This window comes from Entelurus aequoreus, linkage group LG05 (genome assembly GCF_033978785.1).
Source record: "Entelurus aequoreus isolate RoL-2023_Sb linkage group LG05, RoL_Eaeq_v1.1, whole genome shotgun sequence".
NCBI classification, from domain to species: Eukaryota; Metazoa; Chordata; class Actinopteri; order Syngnathiformes; family Syngnathidae; genus Entelurus; species Entelurus aequoreus.
The window spans coordinates 5,374,711-5,397,986 of NC_084735.1; the positions used below are offsets into that span (position 1 = coordinate 5,374,711).

The 23,276-nt window shown below is 37.2% G+C and overlaps 1 protein-coding gene across 1 annotated transcript in view; it reads left to right on the top strand.

Moving 5' to 3' along the window:
• The window catches only part of LOC133649523 (protocadherin Fat 3), a 235,516-nt gene that overhangs the window by 103,354 nt on the left and 108,886 nt on the right, over positions 1–23,276 (top strand). Inside the window, exons 10-14 of the mRNA XM_062046111.1 lie at positions 11,362–11,433; positions 18,273–18,409; positions 22,422–22,697; positions 22,767–22,977; positions 23,046–23,260. Of these exons, the coding sequence (XP_061902095.1) occupies positions 11,362–11,433; positions 18,273–18,409; positions 22,422–22,697; positions 22,767–22,977; positions 23,046–23,260 (911 nt within the window). The remainder of the gene's footprint in view (positions 1–11,361; positions 11,434–18,272; positions 18,410–22,421; positions 22,698–22,766; positions 22,978–23,045; positions 23,261–23,276) is intronic.

Consider the following 23,276-nt stretch of genomic DNA (forward strand, 5'->3'; position numbering starts at 1 on the left):
GCATTAATTAAAAAGGACTCGATGAACAAGGAAACATCGTTATGACGCTGGCTTTTTCTCCCGCGCACGCCACAACAGAATGCCAAAAAAAAAACAACCACCTTTTCATAGCGTCCTATTATTAGCCCGTATCATGATGCTAATTAATAGCAAGTACAAAATCAGAATCAGAGAGACAAAATCCATTTTATTTTGCAGTAACGGCAATTACCGTATTTTTCGGAGTATAAGTCGCACCGGCCGAAAATGCATAATAAAGAAGGAAAAAAACATATATAAGTCGCATTTTTTGGGGAAATTTATTTGACAAAAGCCAACACCAAGAATAGACATTTGAAAGGCGATTTAAAATTAAAGCTGCAAGCAGCGTTGGTCGGGTCCGCATCTTTGGCTGGTGCTAGTCCTAAGTGGTCAGTGTATGAAATGTAGCTCTAAGTCAGACCTACACAGAGGTTTTTGTTTCATGTCTCTTTTTGTTTCAAGCAGTTTTGTCTGTGTTTTTCTCTGAGGAGCAGTTTTGTCTCTGTTTAATTCAAAAATTGCGTTTTTTTTCATTAGATCGCAATTTCCACCAGTCCTGATATGTGTGAAAAGTTTGGTGAGTTTTGAAGTATTTTAAGGGGGTCAAATTACAGCTCAAAGAGGCAAAAATGAGTGTTTTTAGTAATTTTTTTGTGTTGAAGGGGAAATTGCCAACTTCCTGTTGGTTTTTGCCCGAGGATGTGAAATTATGAATTGTAGGTCTAAGTGAGACCTACATACAGGGTTTTGTTTCATGTCTCTACAATCTTCCTAGTGGGAGTTAGAGGCAGTTTACTTCCTAGGGGGCGCTAGAGCGCAATTTTGATTTTTGGGTTTAGGTTTTTTTTACTAAAGTGGTTGGGGCACGTTTTTCTATGTGTGTGTCAAATTTGGTGAGTTTTGAAGCATGTTAAGGGGGGCAAAGTAGTGCGCAAAGCTGCGGAATAATAAACCTTACAATAACAATAGTGTCCTTTGTCCATGTATAAAGGACTCCCTGTGGGAGTCCTTTATACAGGGTACAGGCGGACCCTAATTAAAGCTGCAAGCAGCGTTGGTCGGGTCCGCATCTTTGGCTGGTGCTAGTCCTAAGTGGTCAGTGTATGAAATCTAGCTCTAAGTCAGACCTACACAGAGGTTTTTGTTTCATGTCTCTACGATATTCGTACTGGGAGTTAGAGGAAGTTGTGTCTGTGTTTTGTTCCTAGGTGCTGCGGCACAGTGGTTCACAGTGGTAAAAATCACAGCAGCGGAGCAGCATCAGCGCGGCGGGTCTTTGAAGGCTCGTAAAATCAAAACCGTAGCACTTATCAAAACGTTCAATCTCTCTCCTGTAGTAGTTTGAAGCCGAAACGACAAACGCGCTCAGAGGAGATAATGTTTGATGTTTGGTGACCGGTTTGAACAAAAATTTTGTTTTGAAGGAGGGATTGCCAACTTCCTGTTGATTTTTGCTGCAGGATGTCAATCTATGAAATGTAGGTCTATGTGAGACCTACATAGAGGTATTTGTTTCAAGACTGTAAGACATTCCTACCGGAAGTTACAATCAGTTTTGTCTCTGTTTAATTCAAAAATTGCGTTTTTTTCCATTAGATCGCAATTTCCACCAGTCCTGATGTGTGTGAAAAGTTTGGTGAGTTTTGAAGTATTTTAAGGGGGTCAAATTACAGCTCAAAGAGGCAAAAATGAGTGTTTTTAGTCATTTTTTGTCTTGAAGGGGAAATTGCCAACTTCCTGTTGATTTTTGCTGAAATGTAGGTCTAGGTGAGACCTACATAGAGGTATTTGTTTCATGACTGTAAGACATTCCTACCGGAAGTTACAAGCAGTTTTGTCCTCTGTTTAATTCAAAAATTGCGTTTTTTTTTATTAGATCGCAATTTCCACCAGTCCTGATGTGTGTGAAAAGTTTGGTGAGTTTTGAAGTATTTTAAGGGGGTCAAATTACAGCTCTATGAGGCAAAAATGAGTGTTTTTAGTCATTTTTTTGTGTTGAAGGGGAAATTGCCAACTTCCTGTTGATTTTTGCTGCAGGATGTCAATCTATGAAATGTAGGTCTAGGTGAGACCTACATAGAGGTGTTTGTTTCATGACTGTAAGACATTCCTACCGGAAGTTACAAGCAGTTTTGTCTCTGTTTAATTCAAAAATTGCGTTTTTTTTCATTAGATCGCAATTTCCACCAGTCCTGATGTGTGTGAAAAGTTTGGTGAGTTTTTAAGTATTTTAAGGGGGTCAAATTACAGCTCTATGAGGCAAAAATGAGTGTTTTTAGTCATTTTTTTGTGTTGAAGGGGAAATTGCCAACTTCCTGCTGATTTTTGCTGCAGGATGTCAATCTATGAAATGTAGGTCTAGGTGAGACCTACATAGAGGTATTTGTTTCATGTCTGTAAGACATTCCTACCGGAAGTTACAAGCAGTTTTGTCTCTGTTTAATTCAAAAATTGCGTTTTTTTTTTTTTTTTTCATTAGATCGCAATTTCCACCAGTCCTGATGTGTGTGAAAAGTTTGGTGAGTTTTGAAGTATTTTAAGGGGGTCAAATTACAGCTCAAAGAGGCAAAAATTAGTGTTTTTAGTAATTTTTTGTCTTGAAGGGGTAATTGCCAACTTCCTGTTGGTTTTTGCCCGAGGATGTGGGATTATGAATTGTAGGTCTAAGTGAGACCTACATACAGGTTTTTGTTTCATGTCTCTACGACCTTCCTAGTGGGAGTTAGAGGCAGTTTACTTCCTAGGGGGCGCTAGAGCGCAATTTTGATTTTTGGGGTTAGGTTTTTTTACTAAAGTGGTTGGGGCACGTTTTTCTATGTGTGTGTCAAATTTGGTGAGTTTTGAAGCATGTTAAGGGGGGCAAAGTAGTGCGCAAAGCTGCGGAATAATAAACCTTACAATAACAATAGTGTCCTTTGTCCATGTACAAAGGACTATACAGGGTACAGGCGGACCCTAATTAAAGCTGCAAGCAGCGTTGGTCGGGTCCGCATCTTTGGCTGGTGCTAGTCCTAAGTGGTCAGTGTATGAAATCTAGCTCTAAGTCAGACCTACATAGAGGTTTTTGTTTCATGTCTCTACGATATTCGTACTGGGAGTTAGAGGAAGTTGTGTCTGTGTTTTGTTCCTAGGTGCTGCGGCACAGTGGTTCACAGTGGTAAAAATCACAGCAGCGGAGCAGCATCAGCGCGGCGGGTCTTTGAAGGCTCGTAAAATCAAAACCGTAGCACTTATCAAAACGCTTTCGTCAAATTTTAATCAGAAGGGTTCAATCTCTCTCCTGTAGTAGTTTGAAGCCGAAACGACAAACGCGCTCATAGGAGATAATGTTTGATGTTTGGTGACTGGTTTTAAGAAAAATTTTGTTTTGAAGGAGGGATTGCAAACTTCCTGTTGATTTTTGCTGCAGGATGTCAATCTATGAAATGTAGGTCTAGGTGCCGCTCCCAGTCTGTGGAACGCTCTCCCCGACCACCTGAGGGCACCACAGACTGTGGATGCTTTTAAAAAAGGCTTAAAACCCTTCTTTTTTAAAAAAAGAAAAAAAAGCCTATTTGCTATTTTAGCTATTTGGCTGTTCTATTTTTTATTTTTATTTACTTTTTATTATCTTTTTATTTTAATTTTAATATTTTTTATTTTTTTTATTTTTTGTTTTGTTTTGTTTTATATACACTGTAGCACTTTGAGGTTATTTACTCAATGTAAAGTGCTTTTTTTTTACAAATAAAATCTATTATTATTTGTATTATTATTATTAACATGCTATACGTTTACCAAACAATCTGTCACTCCTAATGGCTAAATCCCATGAAATCTTATACGTCTAGTCTCTTACGTGTATGAGATAAATAATATTATTTGATATTTTACGCTAATGTGTTAATAATTTCACACATAAGTCGCTCCGGAGTATAAGTCGCACCCCCGGCCAAACTAGGAAAAAAACTGCCACTTATAGTCGGAAAAATACGGTAATATACAAATTTGCCTACGCATTTGATTATTATATCGATTTTTTTTGGTACACTGTAAAAATAAAAAAATCTGTATATGTTACAGTAAAAAAAAAAGACGACATTTTTACAGTATGGGTCTGGCCACCGACCTGATAAGTCCGAAAGAGATGATCCAGTATTATCTGCTCACTGACACTACCTGGTGGTTGCTTGAGCACTCCGCAGCTAGTCCTGGATAGTCCCACTCCTTAATGCTTCGCAGGATTCCCACAGGACTGAGGCGAAAAATAACCCACTGTAAAAAAAAAATTTTTTATTTTTATTTATTTATTTTTTTTTACAACATATTACAGTAAATATAAAACAATACCACTGTTGTTTTTACAGTAAAAACTGCAAGCTTAGTTGCCAGAATTGTACTCTAAAAATTACTGTTTTTTTTTTTACAAAACAACACAGGAAATGGAAAATCAGTACCATTTTTTAAAAATTATTATTACGGAAACTGATTTGCCAGTTTTTACCGTGAAAAACAACAACAAAACGGTAATACCAATTTTTATTTATTTACAGTAGGGGTGTCCAAAGTGCGGCACAGGGGCCATTTGTGGCCCACAGCTCATTTTTTAACGGCCCGCGGCACATTCTAAAAATACGATAAGAAAAAACCCCATAAAAGTGTAATAAAAGAGCAAACAGTCAAACAATGTTGACTTGAATAACACAAAGTTGCCACGCAGGCTGTTTTTTTTTCTTTAAAACTGTCGTAGATCGGAAAATAATAACAAATTAAAATCAACGTTGTCATGAATTGTTGACTTATTTAAGGCTCCAATTACTTCACATCAAAAATGTCACTTAAATATTTGTGTTGCCAAATATAAAAAAGTTTGCTTTGACAATAAAGGGAATAAAACAAACAAACAAAAATACAACTAAATAATAAAAGCTTATAATTGTTGGATGGATCAGAAGTTGATTTACAGATTTAAGCGTTAAAAGTAAATAAAAAAAAAGTATGACTTATTTCTAACATGTTTTTACTGTCATTGCTCAAAGACAATAATTAATTAAAATCAATGTTGTTTTGAATTTTTGACATATTTCAGGTTCCAATTACGTCACATCAAAAATGTCACTTAAATACAGTATGTGCGTTTGCCATATAAAAAAGTATGCTTTGACAAAAGGGAATAAAACAAAACAAAGAAAAAAAACATTAAAAAATAATAAAAGCTTATAATTGACGGATAGATTGGAAGTTGATTTAGAGATTTAAGCGATAAAAGTAAATAAAAAAAGTATGACTTATTTTTAACACTTTTATGAGTGGGACCCTTTTGGATCCCCGACATTGATTAAGTGTCGTCAAAAAGCATGTTGTTTCAACGTTTTATTCGTGTTGTAGAATATCAGTTGGGAAATTACCAAAATTTCAATGTCAAATCAACGTCAGAACCCAGCATTGATGTGACGTCGTCAAAAAGCATGTTTTAGCGTTGTATTTGTGTTGTAGATTACTTGTTGGAAAATGACCAAAATTCAATGGTCAAATCAACGTCAGAACCCAACATTGATTAAACGTCGTCAAAAAGCATGTTGTTTTAACGTTGCATTTGTGTTGTAGAATATTAGTTGGAAAATGACCAAAATTCAACGGTCAAATCAACGTTGGCACCCGACATGGATTAAACGTCGTCAAAAAGCATGTTGTTTCAATGTAGTATTTAATACTAGTTGGGAAATGACCAAAATTCAACGGTCAAATCAACGTCAGAACCCAACATTGATTAAACGTCGTCAAAAAGCATGTTGTTTCAACGTTGTATTTGTGTTGTAGAATATTAGTTCGAAAATTACCAAAATTCAACGGTCAAATCAACGTCAGAACCCAACATTGATTAAACGTCGTCAAAAAGCATGTTGTTTCAATGTTGTATTTGTGTTTTAGAATATTGGTTGGAAAATGACCAAAATTCAATGGTCAAATCAACGTCAGAACCTGACATTGATTAAATGTTGTCAAAAAGCATGTTGTTTCAACGTTGTATTTAATACTAGTTGGGAAATGACCAAAATTCAACGGTCAAATCAACGTCACAACCCGACATTGATTAAACGTCGTGAAAAAGCATGTTGTTTCAACGTTGTATTTGTGTTGTAGAACATTAGTTGGGAAATGACCAAAATTCAATGGTCAAATCAACGTCAGAACCTGACATTGATTAAACGTCGTCAAAAAGCATGTTGTTTCAACGTTGTATTTAATACTAGTCTTGAAATGACCAAATTTCAATGTTCAAATCAACATCAGAACCCAACATTGATGTAACGTCGTCAAAAAGCATGTTGTTTTAATGTTGTATTTGTGTTGTAGAATATTAGTTGGAAAATGACCAAAATTCAACGGTCAAATCAACGTCAGAACCCAACATTGATTAAACGTCGTCAAAAAGCATGTTGTTTCAACGTTGTATTTAATACTAGTTGGGAAATGACCAAAATTCAACGGTCAAATCAACATCAGAACCAGACATTGATTAAACGTCGTCAAAAAGCATGTTGTTTCAACGTTGTATTTAATACTAGTTGGGAAATGACCAAAATTCAACGGTCAAATCAACATCAGAACCAGACATTGATTAAACGTCGTCAAAAAGCATGTTGTTTCAACGTTGTATTTGTGTTGTAGAATATTAGTTGGAAAATGACCAAAATTCAACGGTCAAATCAACATCAGAACCCGACATAGATTAAACGTCGTCAAAAAGCATGTTGTTTCAACGTTGTATTTGTGTTGTAGAATATTAGTAGGAAAATGACCAAAATTCAACGGTCAAATCAACGTCAGAACCCAACATTGATTAAACGTCGTCAAAAAGCATGTTTTTTCAACGTTGTATTTAATACTAGTTGGGAAATGATCAAAATTCAACGGTCAAATCAACGTCAGAACCCGACATTGATTAAACGTCGTCAAAAAGCATGTTGTTTCAACGTTGCATTTGAGTTGTAGAATATTAGTTGGAAAATGACCAAAATTCAATGGTCAAATCAACGTTAGAACCCGACATTGAATAAACGTTGTCAAAAAGCATGTTGTTTCAACGTTGTATTTAATACTAGTTGGGAAATGACCAAAATTCAACGGTCAAATCAACGTCAGAACCCGACATTGATTAAACGTCGTCAAAAAGCATGTTGTTTCAACGTTGCATTTGTGTTGTAGAATATTAGTTGGAAAATGACCAAAATTCAATGGTCAAATCAACGTTAGAACCCGACATTGAATAAACGTTGTCAAAAAGCATGTTGTTTCAACGTTGTATTTAATAATAGTTGAAAAATAACCAAAATTCAATGACCAAATCAACGTTAGCACCCAACATTGATGTAAAGTCGTCAAAAAGCATGTTGTTTCAACGTTGTATTTGTGTTGTAGAATATTGGTTGGAAAATGACCAAAATTCAATGGTCAAATCAACGTTAGCACCCAACATTGATTAAACGTTGTCAAAAAGCATGTTGTTTCAACGTTGTATTTAATACTAGTTGGGAAATGACCAAAATTCAACGGTCAAATCAACGTCAGAACCCAACATTGATTAAACGTCGTCAAAAGGCATGTTGTTTCAACGTTGTATTTGTGTTGTAGAATATTGGTTGGGAAATGACCGAAATTCAATGGTCAAATCAACGTCAGAACCCAACATTGATTAAAAGTCGTCAAAAAGCATGTTGTTTCGACGTAGTATTTAATACTAGTTGGGAAATGACCAAAATTCAATGACCAAATCAACGTTAGCACCCAACATTGATGTAAAGTCGTCAAAAAGCATGTTGTTTCAACGTTGTATTTAATACTAGTTGGGAAATGACCAAAATTCAATGACCAAATCAACGTCAGAACCCAACATTGATGTACCGTCGTCAAAAAGCATGTTGTTTCAACGTTGTATTTGTGTTGTAAGATGTTGATTGTAAAATGATCGAATTTCAATGGTCAAATCAACGTCACAACCTGACATTGAACAAATGTCGTCAAAAAGCATGTTGTTTCAACGTTGTATTTGTGTTGTAAAATGACCAAAATTCAATGGTCAAATCAACGTCTGAACCCGACATTGATGTAACGTCGTCAAAAAGCATGTTGTTTCAATGTTGTATTTGTGTTGTAGAACATTGGTTGGAAAATGACCAAAATTCAATGGTCAACTCAACGTCAGAACCCGACATTGAATAAACGTCAAAAAGCATGTTGTTTCAACGTTGTATTTGTGTTGTAAGATGTTGATTGTAAAATGATCGAATTTCAATGGTCAAATCAACGTCACAACCTGACATTGAACAAATGTCGTCAAAAAGCATGTTGTTTCAACGTTGTATTTGTGTTGTAAAATGACCAAAATTCAATGGTCAAATCAACGTCAGAACCCGACATTGATGTAACGTCGTCAAAAAGCATGTTGTTTCAATGTTGTATTTGTGTTGTAGAACATTGGTTGGAAAATGACCAAAATTCAATGGTCAACTCAACGTCAGAACCCGACATTGAATAAACGTCAAAAAGCATGTTGTTACAACGTTGTATTTGTGTTGTAGAACATTGGTTGGGAAATGACCAAAATTCAATGGTCAAATCAACGTCAGAACCCGACATTGATGTAAAGTCGTCAAAAAGCATGTTGTTTCAACGTTGTATTTAATACTAGTTGGGAAATGACCAAAATTCAATGGTCAAATCAACGTCAGAACCCAACATTGATTAAACGTCATCAAAAAGCATGTTGTTTCAACGTTGTATTTGTGTTGTAGAATATTGGTTGGAAAATGATCAAATTTCAATGGTCAAATCAACATCAGAACCCAACATTGATTAAATGTTGTCAAAAAGTATGTTGTTTCAACGTTGTATTTAATACTAGTTGGGAAATGACCAAAATTCAACGGTCAAATCAACGTCACAACCCGACATTGATTAAACGTCGTCAAAAAGCACGTTGTTTCAACGTTGTATTTAATACTAGTTGGGAAATGACCAAAATTCAATGGTCAAATCAACGTCAGAACCCGACATTGATTAAACGTCGTCAAAAAGCATGTTGTTTCAACGTTGTATTTGTGTTGTAGAATATTAGTTGGAAAATGACCAAAATTCAATGGTCAAATCAACATCAGAACCCGACATTGATTAAACGTCGTCAAAAAGCATGTTGTTTCAACGTTGTATTTGTGTTGTAGAATATTAGTTGGAAAATGACCAAAATTCAACGGTCAAATCAACGTCAGAACCCAACATTGATTAAACGTCGTCAAAAAGCATGTTTTTTCAACGTTGTATTTAATACTAGTTGGGAAATGACCAAAATTCAACGGTCAAATCAACGTCAGAACCCGACATTGATTAAACGTCGTCAAAAAGCATGTTGTTTCAACGTTGCATTTGTGTTGTAGAATATTAGTTGGAAAATGACCAAAATTCAATGGTCAAATCAACGTTAGAACCCGACATTGAATAAACGTTGTCAAAAAGCATGTTGTTTCAACGTTGTATTTAATACTAGTTGGGAAATGACCAAAATTCAACGGTCAAATCAACGTCAGAACCCGACATTGATTAAACGTCGTCAAAAAGCATGTTGTTTCAACGTTGTATTTAATACTAGTTGGGAAATGACCAAAATTCAACGGTCAAATCAACGTCAGAACCCGACATTGATTAAACGTCGTCAAAAAGCATGTTGTTTCAACGTTGCATTTGTGTTGTAGAATATTAGTTGGAAAATGACCAAAATTCAATGGTCAAATCAACGTTAGAACCCGACATTGAATAAACGTTGTCAAAAAGCATGTTGTTTCAACGTTGTATTTAATAATAGTTGAAAAATAACCAAAATTCAATGACCAAATCAACGTTAGCACCCAACATTGATGTAAAGTCGTCAAAAAGCATGTTGTTTCAACGTTGTATTTGTGTTGTAGAATATTGGTTGGAAAATGACCAAAATTCAATGGTCAAATCAACGTTAGCACCCAACATTGATTAAACGTTGTCAAAAAGCATGTTGTTTCAACGTTGTATTTAATACTAGTTGGGAAATGACCAAAATTCAACGGTCAAATCAACGTCAGAACCCAACATTGATTAAACGTCGTCAAAAGGCATGTTGTTTCAACGTTGTATTTGTGTTGTAGAATATTGGTTGGGAAATGACCGAAATTCAATGGTCAAATCAACGTCAGAACCCAACATTGATTAAAAGTCGTCAAAAAGCATGTTGTTTCGACGTAGTATTTAATACTAGTTGTGAAATGACCAAAATTCAATGACCAAATCAACGTTAGCACCCAACATTGATGTAAAGTCGTCAAAAAGCATGTTGTTTCAACGTTGTATTTAATACTAGTTGGGAAATGACCAAAATTCAATGACCAAATCAACGTCAGAACCCAACATTGATGTACCGTCGTCAAAAAGCATGTTGTTTCAACGTTGTATTTGTGTTGTAAGATGTTGATTGTAAAATGATCGAATTTCAATGGTCAAATCAACGTCACAACCTGACATTGAACAAATGTTGTCAAAAAGCATGTTGTTTCAACGTTGTATTTGTGTTGTAAAATGACCAAAATTCAATGGTCAAATCAACGTCAGAACCCGACATTGATGTAACGTCGTCAAAAAGCATGTTGTTTCAATGTTGTATTTGTGTTGTAGAACATTGGTTGGAAAATGACCAAAATTCAATGGTCAACTCAACGTCAGAACCCGACATTGAATAAACGTCAAAAAGCATGTTGTTACAACGTTGTATTTGTGTTGTAGAATATTGGTTGGGAAATGACCAAAATTCAATGGTCAAATCAACGTCAGAACCCGACATTGATGTAAAGTCGTCAAAAAGCATGTTGTTTCAACGTTGTATTTAATACTAGTTGGGAAATGACCAAAATTCAATGGTCAAATCAACGTCAGAACCCAACATTGATTAAACGTCATCAAAAAGCATGTTGTTTCAACGTTGTATTTGTGTTGTAGAATATTGGTTGGAAAATGATCAAATTTCAATGGTCAAATCAACATCAGAACCCAACATTGATGTAAAGTCGTCAAAAAGTATGTTGTTTCAACGTTGTATTTAATACTAGTTGGGAAATGACCAAAATTCAACGGTCAAATCAACGTCACAACCCGACATTGATTAAACGTCGTCAAAAAGCACGTTGTTTCGACGTCATGTTTGAGCTGCTCAACATCAGGACCTCATTCAAGAAGTTGTCAACGTTGTTTCAATGTCTTGTGCCTGCCGAGGTCCACAAAGCGTCTCTCATTCGCGTGTTTTTTCTTCTGTGGCTTTTTCCACTCTCTCCCCCCACGCAGGCGGGCGAGTGGCGAGAGAAATGTTCTACATTCCGCAGAACGCGTGCGGGAGAAACTGCTCGCTGGACACAGGTCAGATGAAAACCACACCGCTTCACCAACATTCAAACTTTGTCTTCATTCGGTGACGATTGTTGCGTCCGACCAGACTCCGTGAAGTCACTTGTCAATCCCAAGTTCTTTTAGGTGACATATATGCAGAGTAAGAAGGACCATCAAGACAGAATTGGAATATTATCACGTTTTACTAAAGCTTTAGGAGAACCGCCTAGACCAATACATTCATACCAACTTCCCAAGTTGTTCTAACATTCAAACAGGAAGAGACAACTTCTTGAATACGCAAAACAGCCCCCACCCTCTCCAGAAAGGAATACAGGCTCGTTGTTCTACTACAGATAAGATATAAGGGAGTACTCCAACTCCTACATTCCAAGTCTTCAAGGTAACACACAGTTTACTTGCGGACATAAAATGAAAGAATAGAAAGAGTACAAATAGAAAAACACTAGCTGCTTTAAACATGACTTTGAATAAAGAAACAACTCTTGAACATATATATGCATTCTCCACACGCATCATGTCAAATTATGACACTTGAATTTTTGTATTATTAATTTTGTTTGGATATATTCGTTATAAGACTGCGTAATCGTATGTAAATTTTACAATTTTTATGTGTTCCTTCTTCTGCAATATATTTGATCAGTATTTGTGTGAATGTCCCAGCATTCACACAATTATATAATTATAATATGCAAATAATACAAATAACATAATTATATCGCACAAGTATGATTCTACGCCAAAATAATCATCATTTGTTATTATTCCGACGCAAAAGTTAGGCATGCTCCACAGCCCACAGTTTTACTCCAAAATTTAAAAAAAAAAATTCCGGATTACCCAGAATTCCCGGTTTTCTGGTATACTTTGCCCATACAAAATGAATGGGCCAATTGTCAAACGTGCACAACTCCCACATTTCTCACCCGATTGGAACCGTTCCACCCTCCACACCCTCAACCCACCTTGGACAATCATACCACCAAATTCCCAAAAAAATTCCAGGAATTCACAGTTTTCCAAAGCCCTATTTACACCTGTTTCTGGAAAGTTTTCACAGTCCACATTTTTCAACTGTTTTTGACCATTCCACCTTCAAAACATTCCACAACAAATGCTCCAATTTTTCTGGTTCAAATTCCCGGGTTTCACAAAATTCCAGGAATTCCCAGTTTTCCAAAGCCCTATTTTCACCTGTTCCTGGAAAGTTTTCACAGTCCACATTTTTCAACCGTTTTTGACCATTCCACCTTCAAAACATTCCACAACAAATGCTCCTATTTTTCTGGTTCAAATTCCCGGTTTTCACAAAATTCCAGGAATTCCCAGTTTTCCAAAGTCCTATTTTCACCTGTTCCTGGAAAGTTTTCACAGTCCACATTTTTCAACCGTTTTTGACCATTCCACCTTCAAAACATTCCACAAAAAATGCTCCTATTTTCCTGGTTCAAATTCCCGGTTTTCACAAAATTCCAGGAATTCCCAGTTTTCCAAAGCCCTATTTACACCTGTTCCTGGAAAGTTTTCACAGTCCACATTTTTCAACCGTTTTTGACCATTCCACCTTCAAAACATTCCACAAAAAATGCTCCTATTTTTCTGGTTCAAATTCCCGGATTTCACAAAATTCCAGGAATTCCCAGTTTTCCAAAGTCCTATTTTCACCTGTTCCTGGAAAGTTTTCACAGTCCACATTTTTCAACCGTTTTTGACCATTCCACCTTCAAAACATTCCACAAAAAATGCTCCTATTTTTCTGGTTCAAATTCCCGGTTTTCACAAAATTCCAGGAATTCCCAGTTTTCCAAAGCCCTATTTTCACCTGTTCCTGGAAAGTTTTCACAGTCCACATTTTTCAACCGTTTTTGACCATTCCACCTTCAAAACATTCCACAAAAAATGCTCCTATTTTTCTGGTTCAAATTCCCGGTTTTCACAAAATTCCAGGAATTCCCAGTTTTCCAAAGCCCTATTTACACCTGTTCCTGGAAAGTTTTCACAGTCCACATTTTTTAACCATTTTTGACCATTCCACCTTCAAAACATTCAACAAAAAATGCTCCTATTTTTCTGGTTGAAATTCCCGGTTTTCACAAAATTCCAGGAATTCCCAGCTTTCCAAAGTCCTATTTTCACCTGTTCCTGGAAAGTTTTCACAGTCCACATTTTTCAACCGTTTTTGGCAATTTCACCTTCAAAACATTCCACAACAAATGCTCCTATTTTTCTGGTTCAAATTCCCGGTTTTCACAAAATTCCAGGAATTCCCAGTTTTCCAAAGTCCAATTTTCACCTGTTCCTAGAAAGTTTTCACAGTCCACATTTTTTAACCATTTTTGACTATTGCACCTTCAAAACATTCCACAAAAAATGCTCCTATTTTTCTGGTTAAAATTCCCGGTTTTCACAAAATTCCAGGAATTCCCAGTTTTCCAAAGTCCAATTTTCACTTGTTCCTAGAAAGTTTTCACAGTCCACATTTTTTAACCATTTTTGACCATTCCACCTTCAAAACATTCCACAAAAAATGCTCCTATTTTTCTGGTTCAAATTCCCGGTTTTCACAAAATTCCAGGAATTCCCAGTTTTCCAAAGCCCTATTTACACCTGTTCCTGGAAAGTTTTCACAGTCCACATTTTTCAACCGTTTTTGACCATTCCACCTTCAAAACATTCCACAACAAATGCTCCTATTTTTCTGGTTCAAATTCCCGGTTTTCACAAAATTCCAGGAATTCCCAGTTTTCCAAAGTCCTATTTTCACCTGTTCCTGGAAAGTTTTCACAGTCCACATTTTTCAACCGTTTTTGACCATTCCACCTTCAAAACATTCCACAAAAAATGCTCCTATTTTTCTGGTTCAAATTCCCGGTTTTCACAAAATTCCAGGAATTCCCAGTTTTCCAAAGTCCAATTTTCACCTGTTCCTAGAAAGTTTTCACAGTCCGCATTTTTTAACCATTTTTGACCATTCCACCTTCAAAACATTCCACAACAAATGCTCCTATTTTTCTGGTTCACAAAATTCCAGGAAATCCAAAATACCCATTTTCAATCAAGACTGTTACTACGTCTACATTTTTTAACCGATTCCAAAAATTCCAACACCAACCCATTCATATCATCTAGGACAGTGGTCACCAACCACCGGGCCACGGCCCGGTACCGGTCCGTGGATCGATTGGTACCGGGCCACACAAGAAAAAAAATAAATGAATAAAAAAATTTTTTTTTTGTTATTAAATCAACATAACAAACACAAGATACACTTACAATTAGTGCACCAACCCAAAATACAGTCCGTAAGCACACATAATTGTATTTCTTTATGACAAAAAATAAAAATAAAAAATAAAAATAAAATATACAAAATAAAAAAAACATATCCCACAAAGTTACATTTGAAAAAAAATATATATATATTTTATTCTTTTATTCATAAAAATATAAATTATTATTCATATCGACTAATATAATAATACAATTTAAATAATTACTGCATAACAAAAATTCATTTTCATCGTTAAATAAGAATAACAGGGCAAATTAATGTTACACAGCCGTTATTTCCTGGCACTAAAGCTGCAAAAAATAGTTCTTCTCAGGTTTCTCTATGTTTACATTTTCACACTTTGCACTATTTTCTTACACTTTATGAAGCATTTCTTACATATTTCTTATTTTAAGAGCTTATTGTTAAGTGTTCAATGTGATTTTACTATTTTGTTGACATTGTTGGAGTGTTTTCCAGGCTTGTGTTGACATTTCCTTTCTGCCGTGATAGCTGAGGCATTTTAATCAGAGTAAGTTACATTTGAAATATGTAAAAAAATATATAAGTATTTAAAAATACAACAACACAATATAAATAATACATATAATGTAAAACATTGAATATAAAAATTAAAATAAAAAATAAATAAATAAATATATGAAACACATATATAGTAATAAAAAATAAATCTGGGTCCTTAATGTTGATAGGTCATAAACAATATGAATAATTATCGATTTAAAACACTGATATCGCGATACAGTTTTCAACCATATCGCACAGCTCTAACCGACTGTCCTTTTGGAGAAAAGAGCAGAAAAAACCCACAAATAAGCAAGCATAACCTGCAGATTGTCCGCGGCTGAACACGCCTGGCTTCTTCCGTGGAAACATCAGTATTCATGTGTCGAGCGGTGCCTAATTTTTTTTTACTTGACCTCCTCCAAGTACTGCAGTCCTGTATAATGACATTCGCTTCAAATAAATATATAAATAAATATATAGTAATAAAAAATAAATCCGGGTCCTTAATGTTGATAGGTCATAAAAAATATAAATAATTATCGATTTAAAACACTGATATCGTGATACAGTTTTCAACCATATCGCACAGCTCTAACCGACTGTCCTTTTGGAGAAAAGAGCAGAAAAAACCCACAAATAAGCAAGCATAACCTGCAGATTGTCTGCGGCTGAACACGCCTGGCTGCTTCCGTGGAAATATCAGTATTCATGTGTGGAGCGGTGCCTAATTTTTTTTTACTTGACCTCCTCCAGGTACTGCAGTCCTGTGTAATGACATTCGCTTCAAATAAATATATAAATAAATATATAGTAATAAAAAATAAATCCGGGTCCTTAATGTTGATAGGTCATAAAAAATATAAATAATTATCGATTTAAAACACTGATATCGTGATACAGTTTTCAACCATATCGCACAGCTCTAACCGACTGTCCTTTTGGAGAAAAGAGCAGAAAAAAAACACAAATAAGCAAGCATAACCTGCAGATTGTCTGCGGCTGAACACGCCTGGCTGCTTCCGTGGAAACATCAGTATTCATGTGTCAAGCGGTGCCTAATTTTTTTTTACTTGACCTCCTCCAGGTACTGCAGTCCTGTATAATGACATTCGCTTCAAATAAATATATAAATAAATATATAGTAATAAAAAATAAATCCGGGTCCTTAATGTTGATAGGTCATAAAAAATATAAATAATTATCGATTTAAAACACTGATATCGTGATACAGTTTTCAACCTTATCGCACAGCTCTAACCGACTGTCCTTTTGGAGAAAAGAGCAGAAAAAAAACACAAATAAGCAAGCATAACCCGGTGATTGTCTGTGGCTGAATACGCCTGGCTGCTTCCGTGGAAACATCAGTATTCATGTGTCGAGCGGTGCCTAATTTTTTTTTACTTGACCTCCTCCAGGTACTGCAGTCCTGTATAATGACATTCGCTTCAAATAAATATATAAATAAATATATAGTAATAAAAAATAAATCCGGGTCCTTAATGTTGATAGGTCATAAAAAATATAAATAATTATCGATTTAAAACACTGATATCGTGATACAGTTTTCAACCATATCGCACAGCTCTAACCGACTGTCCTTTTGGAGAAAAGAGCAGAAAAAACCCACAAATAAGCAAGCATAACCTGCAGATTGTCTGTGGCTGAACACGCCTGGCTGCTTCCGTGGAAACAACAGTATTCATGTGTCGAGCTGTGCCTAATTTTTTTTTACTTGACCTCCTCCAGGTACTGCAGTCCTGTATAATGACATTCGCTTCAAATAAATATATAAATAAATATATAGTAATAAAAAATAAATCCGGGTCCTTAATGTTGATAGGTCATAAAAAATATGAATAATTATCGATTTAAAACACTGATATCGTGATACAGTTTTCAACCGTATCGCACAGCTCTAACCGACTGTCCTTTTGGAGAAAAGAGCAGAAAAAAAACACAAATAAGCAAGCATAACCTGCAGATTGTCTGCGGCTGAACACGCCTGGCTGCTTCCGTGAAAACATCAGTATTCATGTGTCGAGCGGTGCCTAATTTTTTTTTACTTGACCTCCTCCAGGTACTGCAGTCCTGTATAATGACATTCGCTTCAAATAAATATAAAATAAATATATAGTAATAAAAAATAAATCTGGGTCCTTAATGTTGATAGGTCATAAAAAATATAAATAATTATCGATTTAAAACACTGATATCGTGATACAGTTTTCAACCATATCGCACAGCTCTAACCGACTGTCCTTTTGGAGAAAAGAGCAGAAAAAAAACACAAATAAGCAAGCATAACCTGCAGATTGTCCGCGGCTGAACACGCCTGGCTGCTTCCGTGGAAACATCAGTATTCATGTGTCGAGCGGTGCCTAATTTTTTTTTACTTGACCTCCTCCAGGTACTGCAGTCCTGTATAATGACATTCGCTTCAAATAAATATATAAATAAATATATAGTAATAAAAAATTAATCCGGGTCCTTAATGTTGATAGGTCATAAAAAATATAAATAACTATCGATTTAAAACACTGATATCGTGATACAGTTTTCAACCATATCGCACAGCTCTAACCGACTGTCCTTTTGGAGAAAAGAGCAGAAAAAACCCACAAATAAGCAAGCATAACCTGCAGATTGTCTGCGGCTGAACACGCCTGGCTGCTTCCGTGAAAACATCAGTATTCATGTGTCGAGCGGCGTCGCAGCCCTCAGAAGAGAGCAGGGATGGTGGTGAATCGCTAATGCGTATCAATTCTCTCCCTGGCTCTAATCAAACGCTAAAACCCCTAAACTGTACTTTTTTTTCTTTCTTAGTCTCCGCTCTGGCTGGTGTTTGGGAGCGATAAGACAGATGTTTGCGTGGCCGCTAACAGCTCCCGGGCTGACGGACACCGCCGCGTCGTTGCGTTTCACTTCACTTTATCACGCTCGGCCCGCGGGCCCAGATGGCTGGCCAAATGATTGCGCGGCGCAGGTTGAGGTGGCCGTGAATGCTAACGGGCTAACGTTGCTAACGTGTGTGTGTGTGCGACCGCAGGAAGCTTCGACATGCAGTTTGACCTCCAAGTGGGCGTGGGCACGGTGGTGGTGGCCAGGCCGCTGGATGCCGAGGCGCAGGCCGTGTACAACATGACCGTGCAGGTGACCGACGGCACCAACGTGGCCACGACGCAGGTACGCCAACGCTTTGGGTGTGCACTTGTCAATATCGCCGCTGGGGGTAATGAAGTGAATTCTTCAACTCATATCATGTTCTACATATGTTCATATTCAACTTGGAGAAAGCGAACCACCAGGTTTAAGTAAATAATGGTTGAGCCCAGAATAAATTAAGGAGCCATCTTTCTTTATTTTGCAATATTTTGCTAGTTCTTTTGCAACGTTTTCTTAATTTTAGATTTTTTTTTTTGTAATTTTGCATTGTTTTATTTGACATTTTGCAACCTTTTCTTTATTTTGCAACCTTTTCTTTAATTTTTCAACATTTTCTTTGTCATTTTGCAAGGTATTGCATGTCATTTTGCAACGTTTTCTTTGTCATTTTACAACATTTTCCTTGTTATTTTGCAACGTTTTCCTTGTTATTTTGCAACGTTTTCTTCATTTTGCAACATTTTTCTTATTTTGCAAGGTTTTCTTTATTTTGCAATGTTTTGCTTGTTATTTTGCAACGTTTTCTCTAATATAGAATTTTTGTTGTTGTAATTTTGCATTTTCTTTGTCATTTTGCAACCTTTTCTTTATTTTGCAACATTTTATTTGACATTTTGCAACCTTTTCTTTATTTTGCAACCTTTTTTTTTATTTTGCAACATTTTCTTTGTCATTTTGCAAGGTGTTGCATGTCATTTTGCAATGTTTTCTTTGTCATTTTGCAACATTTTCCTTGTTATTTTGCAACGTTTTCCTTGTTATTTTGCAACTTTTTCTTCATTTTGCAACATTTTTCCTATTTTGCAAGGTTTTCTTTATTTTGCAATATTTTGCTTGTCATTTTGCAACATTTTCCTTGTTATTTTGCAACGTTTTCTTCACTTTGCAAAATTTTTCTTATTTTGCAAGGTTTTCTTTATTTTGCAATATTTTGCTTGTTATTTTGCAACGTTTTCTTTATTTTACATTTTCTTTCTTATTTTGCATTGCGGCCCTGCGATGAGGTGGCGACTTGTCCAGGGTGTACCCCGCCTTCCGCCCGAATGCAGCTGAGATAGGCTCCAGCATCCCTCGCGACCCCAAAAGGGACAAGCGGTAGGAAATGGATGGATAGTTGGACATTCGTATATGGACTGGGTTAACTCTCTCACGAGAAGAGGCAATAAATTCAGACTTCGGAATTCAAAAGTGATAGCCCTATCCTTGAGAAGAGACTATCTGTCTAGCTCAACCCCAACACCTACTCAGTGGCCTAGTGGTTAGAGTGTCCGCCCTGAGATCGGTAGGTTGTGAGTTCAAACCTCGGCCGAGTCATACCAAAAATGGGACCCATTACCTCCCTGCTTGGTACTCAGCATCAAGGGTTGGATTTGGGGGTTGAATCACCAAAATGATTCCCGGGCGCGGCGCAGCTGCTGCCCACTGTTCCCCTCACCTCCCAGGGGGTGATCAAGGGGATGGGTCAAATGCAGAGGACAAATTTCACCACACCTAGTGTGTGTGTGACAATCATTGGTACTTGAACTTTAACTTAACTTGAACTTATGTTATGACTTAAAGCAGTTGTTTTCCAGACACTTACACACGGACATCTCCTTTTATGGTCAGGATGCGCTCCCCTGACTTAGCACACACACACACAGAGACAGGAAGGAGGAATATAAAACGGATGGTTTGGCTTCTACAAGTTAGGAGTGCCAATTTTTTTTTTTACTTGACCTCCTCCAGGTACTGCAGTCCTGTATAATGACATTCGCTTCAAATAAAGCAATTTTTTGTTCAGCAAAGCGTCTCCGACGTCTGTTTTGATCCAGCCGCACTGCCGTGTTGCCCTTCTGCCCGGGAGGGGGTGACAAGACCAGAAATACACATCAGTACCTGTCCAAGATCCAAAATCAACAGGGTTCTTACTTTCATCACCAAGCGGGCGACTAAAACCTATACATGACGATGTAATGTAAAAGATGTTTACTTCCATCTCTTTCGAGGATGGCTGGAAATATATTCAGGTGTGTCGACAAAAGGGGCGCAATGAAATTAAAAATGGCTGACCAAATCCCGTGAATTGTGACGTGAATAAACGGGATTTCGAATCAATGTATTCTGCTGTCTTGGCTGTTACCAAGCATTTCCCAGCCTTTCCAAAGATCTTATTTTAAATGGCTGACAACCATTATTATTATTATTATTATTATTAATAATATCATTATTACCACCAGCATTGCCGTGTGTGGTCCTAGTTGTCGTATACAGCATGATAAAGTATTTAGTACCTCTTTAAAAGGTAAAGGACACATTCCGTGTACATAAAATGTGCGATTATAAATAATGTTTCTCTATAATATACTCCCCCTTTAAGAAAAAAAATTATGTTTTAATTCAAAAAAGCCTCTCGAACCCAAAAAATGGGTTACTCTCTGATAAACCCAGAAATTGGGTTACATTAATCGCCCTATAACCCAGAAAATAGGTTACTCTATATAAAAATAACCCCAAATCTTAACTCAACACTCGCAACCCATAAAGTGGGTTACCAAAATAACCCAACAGTTTTAGCGTGTATAGGATAATTGCTCAGGAACAGAAAAATAATGACCCTGGGCTTGTCTTCAGTGGTATTTGGACTGGTCAGCCTTTAAAATTAAAAAAAATTTAAAAATTGGGTTACTCTCTGACAAACCCAGAATTGGGTTACATTAATCACCCTATAACCCAGAAAATAGGTCACTCTATATAAAAATAACTCCAAAATCTAACTCAACACTCGCAACCCATAAAGTGGGTTACCAAAATAACCCAACAGTTTTAGCGTGTATAGGATAATTGCTCAGGAACAGAAAAATAATGACTCTGGGCTTGACTTCAGTGGTATTTGGACTGGTCAGCCTTTAAAATAGATAAAAAACGCCTCTAACCCAAAAAATGGGTTAATCTCTGACAAACCCAGAAATTGGGTTACATTAATCGCCCTATAACCCAGAAAATAGGTTACTCTATATAAAAATAACCCCAAATCTTAACTCAACACTCGCAACTCATACATTGGGTTACCAAAATAACCCAACAGTTTTTAGCGTGTATAGGATAATTGCTCAGGAACAGAAAAATAATGACTCTGGGCTTGACTTCAGTGGTATTTGGACTGGTCAGCCTTTAAAATAAAAAATTAAAATTAAAAATGGGTTACTCTCTGACAAACCCAGAAATTGGGTTACATTAATCGCCCTGTAACCCAGAAAATAGGTTACTCTATATAAATATAACCCCAAAATCTAACTCAACACTCGCAACCCATAAAGTGGGTTACCAAAATAACCCAACATTTTTTAGCATGTATATGATACTTGCTCAAAAACAGAAAATTATTGACCCTGGACTTGACTTCAGAGATAATTGGGCTGGTCAGCCTTTAAAAAATCAACAAGATTCAAGGAACTTTATTGCCACATGAGCACACCCGAGATCCCAGTTTGAGCCCGATGAGTGCCACAAGAACTATAATATGGACATACAATTCAAATAGAATAGGGTTGGTGGCATCTTCGTGGCACACCCCTAAAAAACTGTAGTATTCTTTCTCTGACATACGACAATATCCTCCACAAAAATATTGACCCTTTTACAAATATTGTCACACGTCCCTAAACTCTACAGTTTTCTTGCTCTGACGCAAATTAGTGTTGGGAGGGGCTCTTCTGTTCTTTCCCCAACCCTGACCCTAACCCGTTTTTCTAAGCATCCTTGAGGTTTGAATTTCACCTATTTAGGCCCGGGAATCATCCAAGAAGGTAATCCACATTGTCCCAATGATAAATGGGGTGCCTAGAAAGGTCCATTGAACTCACAGACTCTTTGAGTACATTTCGGACCTTTTGGTGCACCGGGACTCTTATGCTTGGTTGAGAGCTACCCAATTTGGGCAGCATGGTTACACAACATTAGATGGTATTCTCTGAGATTGGACCTTCGATCTGATGGCCACAAGAAAATTGGTATTGTTCTCCATATCCCATCAAATGTACCTTCCTCTCAGGTGTTCATCCGGGTCCAAGACAGCAACGACAACCCTCCGGTCTTCTCTCAGCCGGCCTACGACATTAGCGTCTCGGAGGATGTCCCTGTGGACACGGAGCTGCTGCGTGTTCGAGCGTCGGACATGGACGAGCGCAGTCGGCTCAGTTACTCCATTTACAGCAGCGTGGACCCGGCCAGCATGAGGCTGTTCAGAGTCAACCCGGGCACGGGCGTCGTGTACACGGCGGACCGGTTGGACTACGAGGCTCGAACGCAGCACATCCTCACCGTCATGGTGGGCAATTGTTGAGTCTGATCTATGTACATCTAAGCACCGTCCTCATGTGGTCTGATGTGGCCCCAGGTCAAGGACCAGGAGTTCCCATTCAACCGAGACCTGGCTCGGATCCTGGTGGCAGTGGAAGACGCCAACGACAACATTCCCTACTTTACCAGCACCGTCTATGACGCCGTGGTCTACGAGTCTTCTGTTGTCGGCTCGTCGGTGATGCAAGTCACAGCTCTGGACAAAGACAACGGGATGAACGGACAACTCACCTACACCATACAAGCAGGTAGGACTCCTTTTGTCTGATGGTATTGAGTTTGTTGTCTGAGGTTAAAAGTCTTTTGTTGTTCTCAGGTAACTCTTGGGGTGTGTTTGCCATAAATAACAGCACAGGCCTAATCTTCATCGACAAGGAGCTGGATATCACCTCGGTGGGCTTTTACACGCTCACCGTGCGAGTCACCGACAGCGGATTTCCTCCACTAATGGCCTTGTGCTCTGTCCGTGTCTCCTTGATGCTCTCCGACTTGTCCAAGCCCAAATTCTCTCAAGAGGAGTATCACGCCGAGGTCAAGACGATGGACG